The sequence below is a fragment of the Egretta garzetta genome, unplaced genomic scaffold (assembly GCF_000687185.1).
Source record: "Egretta garzetta isolate BGI_Z169 unplaced genomic scaffold, ASM68718v1 scaffold13, whole genome shotgun sequence".
NCBI classification, from domain to species: Eukaryota; Metazoa; Chordata; class Aves; order Pelecaniformes; family Ardeidae; genus Egretta; species Egretta garzetta.
In genome coordinates this window covers 332,972-343,527 of record NW_009259239.1, presented here as the reverse complement: position 1 = coordinate 343,527, position 10,556 = coordinate 332,972, and the positions used below count along the sequence as shown (strand labels likewise).

The window sequence follows — 10,556 nt, the reverse complement described above, 5'->3', positions numbered from 1 at the left end:
GAGCTGTGACAAAACAAACTACAGCCTTTTTATGTGGCTTCTCATGACCTTAAGTTTAAGAAGAAACCAGGAGAAGTCCCTGTTCCAGTTTTTTGCTGACATATTTGGCACTAAGCTTTCCATGTCTGCCATGTCTTTGCTGCAAGATATCCTCTGTTGATGCCAGCATTGTAATTAATTTACAGCATGTTATGGTCAGTCTCTACTGAAAACTTAGGACACCAGTTAGTCTTAAAAGCATCCCCAGCCCTTCGGGCGGGCTTCACTGCCATCTAAATATAGCACTCTACATAGGCACGCAAAAATTTCCACCTAGCAAAGCACACGCATGACTAAACCAAACATTCTGTAATACATCGTGAGTGCATTAATGCTTACCCAAGTATACTTGCCAAGTCATCCTCTTTCGTAACAAGCTGACCAGGATGTGGTTTAATTGCATTAAGTCGCCAAACTATCAAAGACAATTTGACATGGCTGAAGGAGGCAACTCCGTCTTTCTGAGGGGTTTCACCGTCAACTTAGCAGAGGGCTATACCATACCAAGGGTTAGTGACAGGTTCCCTAAAAGTATCTTAAAGCTTTAAAATTCACCTAAAGTAGCAGACACAAAGTGTGTTCACATATGGCGAATCACCATTCAGTTGTGACAAATCTGAAGTGTCAGCACTCTTCAGTACTTCAGAGAGACAACACAGGAAAACACGAGGACAAGTCACAGCAAACATCTAAGAGGTTTCTGGTTTTAAACCATATCCATTAAAGAACGCCTTTTAAAAAAGCTACAAAGAATTTAAGCCTCCCAGTTTAAGAGAAGATGGGGGAAGAGCACACCCTGTTTGCCTCAAATGTAAATTATTTCAAGCAAAAGAAGCTACAGGGTAATCTCTGCCTTTTTCTGCAGCAGCCCAAAGCACACGGCATCGATGCTTCAGAAAGTGAAGTGGTGTCATTGTCAGCTGAGAGCGTAACATAAGGAGCGGTACGATGCAGAAACAACACTGCCAGTTTTCACAGCAATGATCTTCTTCCTTCCAGGGTTTTACAAAGGATATGATCTGACTAAACACTCTTCAGTACACATAAACAACGCTGACAGTTTTTCACCTCCCTCGTTTAAGCGCACTGAAGACAAGACTATAGCTACTTCTACGCCTGCAAAAACCACTTAGCTTTGAAGAAAAAAGATCTTACAGTTCTGAGTTAAAATATTTACCGTTTAGATTTTGTAGTCTAAAAACGTATGGAAATATTCTTATTGACAATTTCTCAGCATAATGTATTTAAGACTTCTAGCTATCCAGCTCTGAACTATCACTGTAATGTCAATCAACCAAGAAATACTAAGGAAATTAATTAAGAAAATGTCTAATTCCGTGGCTCTAAATGCAACAACACAGAACTTGATACCAAGAAACTTTTGAACTGGACATCATAAAGGGAGCCTTCCATCCCACGGGAACTGCAGGCCCCAAAGAATCACAGGCGCTTCAAGCACAACACGGTGAAGTTTATGATCGAGAGGTACCTCTGAAAGCTGAACTCAAAGCTCGATTTTATACTGGATTCCTTACTATTTTAAATACAAACAAATCAGTGAACAAAGAAAATTATGAGATGTTAAGAGTTTAAATGCAGAGATTTATACATATTCTTAAAAGATACACAATAACAATTCTTAAAAATGTATTATGAACTTTATTGCATGTATCATTCCATAATCATTCGGAGATATGAGAATAAATACAACAAAACCTTTAAGTTACCGAAGGTGGGAGATATATATCTGAACAGAATTGTCTGTCCAAGTGACATAAATCATCTTGGAGATTAGCAAACCATTTGATTTCAAATTCTGTGGCTGATGCAGTTACCAACGATGACAGCGCCGAAGGGCCTATGCATTTTACCTCACCCTGAAACTCCTCTTTTAGTTTTTCTGGTATAAGATCCTGCCCCATAACCTGCAAACAGAGTAAGAAAGATGGGAAACAAGAAAATAACTTGCAGAGAAAACAGCAAAAATGACATTAATAACAGATCTTTACAAGAAAAGCCCCTGACACATGAACCACATGCTGTCCAGGAGAAGTTTCCAAGTCACGATCAGGTTGTCTGCCTGCTGCATTCTGCAGTAAACGCGGAGAACTGAGAGCCCGAGCGTCGCAGCTGCACAACCCTGCCCAGCTCCCGGCTACGCCTGTGCAGGGGGGGGGTTTACTCCCTGAGAAGCAGCAGAAATCTCAACGCCAACTCCGTATTCAGTGCTCACCCTGCAGCAGCACCAACACCCTGATCTCTTCCTGGGGGTGTCGGACCAGGGGAAGCAAGAAGAGAAGTTTCTTTTCCTGACCTTTTCAAAACCTGCGCTAGTCTGCATGCTACTGCCCTCTTACGGATGAAATCCCCCAAGACTGCCTGTGGCTTTCACTAGCTTAAAGCTGTAATGCTGACAGCAAAGTTAGAATCTCGCTGGCTTCCTTTTGTTCCTTAGGATAAAAGTCAGAAACTCTATAAATAGCACAAAAAATGCTTAATCTTTATGAATAAAGTCATGCAACGTTACTCTCCTCCTTTGTATTTCTTTAAAACTAGAACCCAATACATCAAACAGAATGAAGAAATCATGTAAAAGCTCGTCTCGGGCGTTTTCTGAAAACATTTAATACTTTTTCTGGAAGCGTTTAATACTGCTGTGGCCATCAAAGTGATATCCACTTCCATTTCATACTTGTGATTCACTCTGCAGCAGCTAAAATTCCTGAGATAAAATCTGTACCCCAGGAAACGCGCAGCGATGATGCATCTGCAAATAGGAGTCCAGTGAGAAACTTAACAACCCTGAACATTCCGGAAAGGAGAATCTCAGCAGAACAGGGGCACCTGCATGACACAAGCCAGCGCTATATGGGTATCACTGTCAGTTCCAGATAACACACTACCAGGGCAACCCGCCCCAGCTAATTTACCTTGCTTCCTGACACAGTTAATTAGCTCAGGAGAGAGTCACACTTACAGGACTTTGTGCCTGAACTGGCTCGGGTACCTCAACCAGCCTACGTACAGCTGAGAACTTGCACACAACGGAACACCCCCTTACCTTCGTCATCAACAGCAAGGAGTTTGCATCGAAACCAAGTCGTGCCACTTTGTCATCAATTTCTTTTTGACCTTTTATGTTATTCTCTCGCACAAAGGACGACTGTTGCAACTGGATAAGCTGAAGTAAAAGCCTGAAATGAAAAAGGCAGTTAAAAAAAAGGCACAGCTGGCAAAAGAGTAAGTCAGCAAACCTAAAACCAAACAAAATATAATACTTTAAAACTAGCTCTTCTTCCCGACTTTTGCCAACTGCAAAAACTGCAAAGAAATTAATACATCTGTATCAGTCCACTATGGGTATGGTACATCCGTGCTATGGCAGAAGTACTGAGAAATACTTTGGAAAAACAACATGTCAAGTAGCTCGGGTTGCTCTGCGCAAACATTTTTCTCTCCACGCATTCGCCACACAATTCAAAAGTGAAGCTCAGCTCTGCTAGCATTAACTGCAGAGCATCAGGTGTCCCACGTCCTTATTAAGGCCTTACAAGACAGCAGCGCCTTTTTACTTACAGCAGTGATTATCTTTGTAACCTGAAAAGCTAGCAATTTGGGGGGTTTAGACAAATATCAAACATCCTCCCCACATAGGCCAACCCTGGAATATTATCTAAAATCTTTCACCACAGTTTTATGTTCAAGGCAGTGCCCCAGAAGCTACTGCCCATGACTGGGTGAAGGTTAGACGTTGTGCTCACAGCGTGGCTTCCCGTCACAGAGGGACCCCCTCACCAACTGCTCGACCAGAGGGAGCAGTGGCAGTTTCCAGAGTCCTCCTCACACAAGGACTGTAAAATGTGTCAGCAGAGGGAATATCTAAGTATACTGAACCAAGGGACCACTGGGACTTTGTATCGCTACTGAAACTATGTTTAATTCAAGCTTTATGCATGAAGAACAACAACAATTTTTTTATCACATTTACCAAAGTGAAATGAAGCATGTGTATAATAAAGGTGTATATTTTTATGAAGAGAAGACTTAAGATCTTAGATGAAAGTTTTCATTTCAGCTTTACAAACACCAAAATTTACAAGCCTGAGCCAACGAACCATTTGTAAGTTCAGTAAAGTTTTGACTGGGAAGTTCAAATAAAAATGGAAAGTATTTTTAATTTGTAAAGCGTTTTTGTTTCAAAATTTGCATCAACATAAGGTAAGAAAGAATGAAAATTAAACAAAACCATTTCTCCAATTATTTTTTTGTGTGGACAAAATTAGAAGAGTCAATTATTCATGATGCTTTAGCACAGAACCTTAGTTCCTACAAAAAGCAATACTAACATCCCTTCTCCAGGTGCAATTTACCCTGCACATATGTTTATGCAACATCCACATCTCCCTTAAAATCCAAGAGACCTCAGAATATCTACAACCTATTTAATGCATAAGCCCTGGGCAGGGGAGAAGCTTACCCTGGACAAGCGTATCTGCAAATATAAACCACAATAACGCTTTGTGAAACTGTGCAGCCAGGCAAGGAAATCCCACAATTTATAATTGTCTCAATGCTGAACCATACACAGCGAAACAAGCAACACAAATTAATATGAATGTAGCTTTAATATTCAGCATCAGCACTAAACCTTTTAACTTCTCCCAAGTAGCAATTACAGACACCGTCTCTTAGTCTGAGTAGAGTTAAAAGCTGCTATGTCTTTTTTTACATTTCTTAAATCTTGCCCTGACAGGGCAGTTATAAAGTGTTCTCTGTAAACATTTTTGGAAGTTCATGAAATGGCTTTAAATATATTCAGTGACTAATACATTACTGAGAGGGAAGAGGGGGAAAAAAATCCAAGACTATTTTACCAAAACCAGTTCCTAATTATCTCTTTGAAAGACTATGTTTGGGGGGGTTTTGTTGTGTGCCAGAGTTTTAGGAAGAGAGGGAAGAAAAGGAAAGAGCATTTTAATGCAGCCCTGTCAATCAGCTGTCACAGAGTTCATTTTTCAACCTCATCCATTATGCAGATTGGGGTATTATTATAAAAGACATTTTCGCTCAAGCGTGAGGCTTCAAGCAAATAAGACAGGTGGCACTCGCAGAAGGAAGACTGGCTGGCCTTCCCTTTGGGGCACTTCTGCTGCTGCATCTTTAATACCAAACCAGGAAACAGCCATGTGCTAACAGGCCGTTGTATAGAATTACTTGAAAAGGTTCATATAATAAGGTCATTAAAACCCACTTTACTTCTCAACAGTGCATGACGCTGGTTTACTCTTTCCACTCAGATTTAGGTTGTTCACAGCCACCATGCTAGTGGATTTTGCTTTTTAGATCTGAAGCAATAGCAGGATGCTTCTAAGTTAGCGTTGCCAACACTGAAACAAACATTTAAAATGAAAATGTAAACTGAAAATAGGAAGGCTGGGAAAAACATGCTTTAAATTGTTCTCAATTAGGAGAAGTTAACATTATTCTAAGAATACTTTTAGTTACCTTGCTCTAATAAACGAGGCACATGCTTTTATTCCAGTTTTCTCCCAGGACTCGGAGGCTGTGTGATTCCCCTCATCTGTCCTTTCCAGTTCTTCCGACGTGCAGAGGAATTCTTTTACAGCTTGGCTGCTCCTACAAGTCACTGCATTCTCCCTCTTTGTTTCTGTAGCAAGGCTGGACCAAGGGCCTTCTTTCTGGTTGTCTGATCTGTGAGGCTGCAAATTAATCTCTCCTCCAGTGGATATTTTGAAACTACTATCGCTTACACTAACTTCTTCAGACTGATTTAGATTTGTTTCTGGAATGACTGATGGAGACAAACTCTGTAAAAGGCTCACATAAGCTTCAGCGAGTAACTTCCAGTACCAAGGGTTGAAAGGATGCAAGCAGATCAGCTGCTGCAGACACGTGATCTTTTTTTCTACGTTTTCCAGACCCTGGTAAATGGCAAACTGGAGGTTGAGAACCGTCGTTAAGTGATCTGTGTTAGTAGCGCTGTTTCTCTAGAAACAAAAGATAACAGATTAAAAACAGGAGTAGAACAGAATCATCCTTCAGAGCCTAAGAAAACGTCTCCCTGAATAATAATACACAAATATCACTAAAGGTGATTTTTAAATTGTACAAAACTGTGCTCCTAATTTTAAATGATAGGTGACACAGACCATGCACAACCAATGTGACAACGATCCCGCCCCCTGCCTTGGCCCAGTCTGAAAGGCAAGAAGGCCCCGAATGTTGTCATTTGTTTATTTGCCCTCAGAGTTTTATACAGCTGACCTTCTTTGTAGTATAAATACCTTAATAAGACAGGTGGCACTCGCAGAAGGAAGACTGGCTGGCCTTCCCTTTGGGGCACTTCTGCTGCTGCATCTTTAATACCAAACCAGGAAACAGCCATGTGCTAACAGGCCGTTGTATAGAATTACTTGAAAAGGTTCATATAATAAGGTCATTAAAACCCACTTTACTTCTCAACAGTGCATGACGCTGGTTTACTCTTTCCACTCAGATTTAGGTTGTTCACAGCTACCATGCTAGTGGATTTTGCTTTTTAGATCTGAAGCAATAGCAGGATGCTTCTAAGTTAGCGTTGCCAACACTGAAACAAACATTTAAAATGAAAATGTAAACTGAAAATAGGAAGGCTGGGAAAAACATGCTTTAAATTGTTCTCAATTAGGAGAAGTTAACATTATTCTAAGAATACTTTTAGTTACCTTGCTCTAATAAACGAGGCACATGCTTTTATTCCAGTTTTCTCCCAGGACTCGGAGGCTGTGTGATTCCCCTCATCTGTCCTTTCCAGTTCTTCCGACGTGCAGAGGAATTCTTTTACAGCTTGGCTGCTCCTACAAGTCACTGCATTCTCCCTCTTTGTTTCTGTAGCAAGGCTGGACCAAGGGCCTTCTTTCTGGTTGTCTGATCTGTGAGGCTGCAAATTAATCTCTCCTCCAGTGGATATTTTGAAACTACTATCGCTTACACTAACTTCTTCAGACTGATTTAGATTTGTTTCTGGAATGACTGATGGAGACAAACTCTGTAAAAGGCTCACATAAGCTTCAGCGAGTAACTTCCAGTACCAAGGGTTGAAAGGATGCAAGCAGATCAGCTGCTGCAGACACGTGATCTTTTTTTCTACGTTTTCCAGACCCTGGTAAATGGCAAACTGGAGGTTGAGAACCGTCGTTAAGTGATCTGTGTTAGTAGCGCTGTTTCTCTAGAAACAAAAGATAACAGATTAAAAACAGGAGTAGAACAGAATCATCCTTCAGAGCCTAAGAAAACGTCTCCCTGAATAATAATACACAAATATCACTAAAGGTGATTTTTAAATTGTACAAAACTGTGCTCCTAATTTTAAATGATAGGTGACACAGATCATGCACAATCAAGGTGACAGCATTCCCTCTCGCTGCCTTGGCCCAGTCTGAAAGGCAAGAAGGCCCCGAATGTTGTCATTTGTTTATTTGCCCTCAGAGTTTTATACAGCTGACCTTCTTTGTAGTATAAATACCTTCTATAGAAAATAAACAGCAGCAGTAAAATTCTAGGAGGATTCAGAGCCTCTGGACTTTTTCCTTTGGGGGAAAAACTCTTATTTGTGGTTAGATACTGGTCTTGTTGGCAGCTCGGCAGCAAGTGTGTAGAAATAAAAGGGAGTTTTGAACCATCACTTTTATAGTGGAGAGATTTAAGCACTCATTTATCCCCCTCCTTATAATTCCTATTACATTACATTAATTCTGCCTGGCAGAGCATGATATTTAGTCCCTTCCAGGACTACCAGCCTCCCTGCACAGGGAGCTCATTGTGGTACAGGGTGTTCTGATTTCTAAAGAGTGATTATATCTGCAGTGACAGTTACCCTCTGTTTACCAAATACTCTGAGCACTGAACATCCTGAAGGATTATATACTTGAAGATTATTTTTCCAGAAAACGGTCCATATAAAAGAACTACTAGCAATATTTTAATGTTTAAAGTAGAAAAGAAAGATTGCATTATTTACCATTTTTTCTGCAATATCCAGAGCCTCCTTGTGCCTTCCTAGGCGAGATAAACACCGAGCCTGGCCCTCTTGCACATCTCGCCTCATTGCAATGTTACTGGGAGGTAAGAGTAGTAAGCAGTTTGAGTATTCACACAGGGCTTTCTAGGAGTGTCGACGAAAAGAAAAGCCAAACAACACAGTGAGAGATTTTCACTTAAAGGTAAGCCTGACAGTATGGTTTGGTTATGACTACAGCCACAAAGGGAATTCAGGAGCTGAAGTCCACATTTTCATTTCACTGGACTCAGCTACCACCTATGCTAGCAACACACAAGGTCCCAGTACTACACAGCCAAGTCTAGAGGGTGATGAGCAACCTCAAAACTTGTGTTTAAGCCTTGGCAGGATTCACCATGCATCTGTCCACCTCCACCCCATCAGGCCTGATCCAGAAGGGATCATCTACCAACCTGGGCAGTATGTGAGACAAGGCGTCTTCCCCCCAGGTACCAACTCAGTGATCAGAGCACTCATCCTAAGTCTGGGGGTCCTTGTTTCAAACCCGTAACATTCTCCATGGGAAGGTTTGAACCTGCAAGTACCTCACCTCACATAAATAATCAGCAAGTCAGACAATACCACAGGGAAGGTGAATCTCCATTGTTCCTGTAGGGTGGTTCTAATTTGCATGAAATTATTAAATATTAATTGGGCTAAAAAAAAAAGACAAGAATGAGCAATACTTCTGTAGCTTAATGCTCAGGGCACTCACCAGGACTCCAATTACGATTTAAATACATTAAATTAAGTATTCAGTGAAGCTAAGACTGGAATCTTGGTTCTTCCCCCTCCATGCGAGCACTCAGACCAGAAGACTAAAGAGCAGTGCTCATTCTCCCATCTCTCAAAATGAGTATTTAATTATTCCTTGCAAACTTGAATGATTCTAACAGAAAGGGCATCCAGGCAACATACCCTAAATACTTCCTAGCAAAATGGCTGAAAATACTTTTCTTCCCTGGTGTTAACTTTGCGTTCCCTCTCAAACGAAAGAGGGAGCTCCCCCCTGCCTAGTGAGTGCAGCAGCCACTGGTGGAAAATGTAATTTTCTGTGCAATCTAGTTCTGGTTCCGGTAATTTTATGTGCAGTCTGGTTCTGGTTCTGACACAGTGATCCAGATTACCAAGAAGACTGAAGGCAAGACATTTTTAACATGGATCACTGCGACAGGGAAGGGTTAGGAAGCAACGGTCTGTTCCGCTAGCAGATCTGAGGGAGAGTCATTCTCTCCTGAGAAGGCACCACAGCGCACAGCAAGGTGCAGTCTGCTCTTCCTGAGGGTCAGCAGCCATGTCTGACCGCAGCCTGAGGCATCTCTCTTCTCAGCACACTTTTATGAATCCCTTCAGGGCATCTTAGCTGAGACTGGAAAGCAGCTGTCGAGTATAGACAAGGCAACAGTAGCGCTGGAATAACATTAAAAAGCAGAAGTCAGTGCCAGCTGAGGTACAAAAAGATCCACAAATCCAATAAGCAAGGCAAAAGGAGTGGAGTCAGAAGTCAGCCTGAGGGCTCTGAAATCAGGGAGCCTGTAATGCAAACCATAGCCTGGAACAAGATGCTATTACAGCTGAAACAAGGGCAGAAGCAGCTGATTTCCACCAGGAAACAGAAGACTGGATCCTGCAACTAGGATTATAGAGGCAGGAGAGCATCGATAATCAGGAATGTGGCTCAGGAAGTAGGCAGTGAGGACAGAGTCTAGGACTACAGCAGGCAGGAACAGAAACGGGGGACATAAATGCACCTCAAAGGCACAAGCAGCCATCGGGAGCGAGGGGAGGCAGCCGAGAGGTGGCAGAATGAAATGATCATAGAATCATAGAATCATAGAATGTTTTGGGTTGGAAGGGACCCCTAGAGGTCATCTAGTCCAACCCCCCTGCAGGAGCAGGGACACCGCTAACCAGATCAGGTTGCTCAGAGCCCCGTCCAACCTGGCCTTGAATGTTTCCAGGGATGGGGCCTCCACCACCTCTCTGGGCAACCTGTGCCAGTGTTTCACCACCCTCATTGTAAAGAACTTCTTCCTTATATCCAGTCTAAACCTACCCTGGTTTAGTTTAAAACCATTACCCCTTGTCTTGTCACTGCTGGCTCGTAAGCCAAATGTCAGGAGCCTGACAACTACAGGCAGCTTTCACCTGACAGCGGGGGGAGCTCCGAGAAAGGCGAGCAGCAGCCAGGTGGTTGCCAGCGATTTGCCAGCCCTTGTGTTAACCCCGGGAGCAGAGAAATCCACACGCTTAACTCCGGCTGGCCACGACTTCCCCAGCCGCGACACCGGCTCTGCTCACTCCTGAACCCCTCCCACCTGCAAAGCCTGATCCGGATGGGCTCCGGGTGCGAGAGCAGCGTTTGCGACCCGTCTACGCTGACTTCGCTGGCTCCTGGGAAGGTGACACCCGGCTGGGGGAGCCTGCCCAGGGCACAGCTGCCCACCGCGGCCCGACG

At 42.7% G+C, this 10,556-nt stretch overlaps 1 protein-coding gene across 1 annotated transcript in view; it reads right to left on the bottom strand.

The window, feature by feature from the left end:
• Positions 1 to 1,713: 1,713 nt before the first annotated feature.
• Positions 1,714 to 10,556, bottom strand: part of CUNH8orf76 (chromosome unknown C8orf76 homolog) — a 13,571-nt gene continuing 4,728 nt past the window's right edge. The window contains exons 2-6 of the mRNA XM_009635958.2: positions 8,060 to 8,203; positions 6,770 to 7,267; positions 5,545 to 6,047; positions 3,101 to 3,233; positions 1,714 to 1,964 (exon numbers count right to left, since the gene is read on the bottom strand). Of these exons, the coding sequence (XP_009634253.1) occupies positions 1,758 to 1,964; positions 3,101 to 3,233; positions 5,545 to 6,047; positions 6,770 to 7,267; positions 8,060 to 8,203 (1,485 nt within the window). The 3' untranslated portion in view covers positions 1,714 to 1,757. The remainder of the gene's footprint in view (positions 1,965 to 3,100; positions 3,234 to 5,544; positions 6,048 to 6,769; positions 7,268 to 8,059; positions 8,204 to 10,556) is intronic.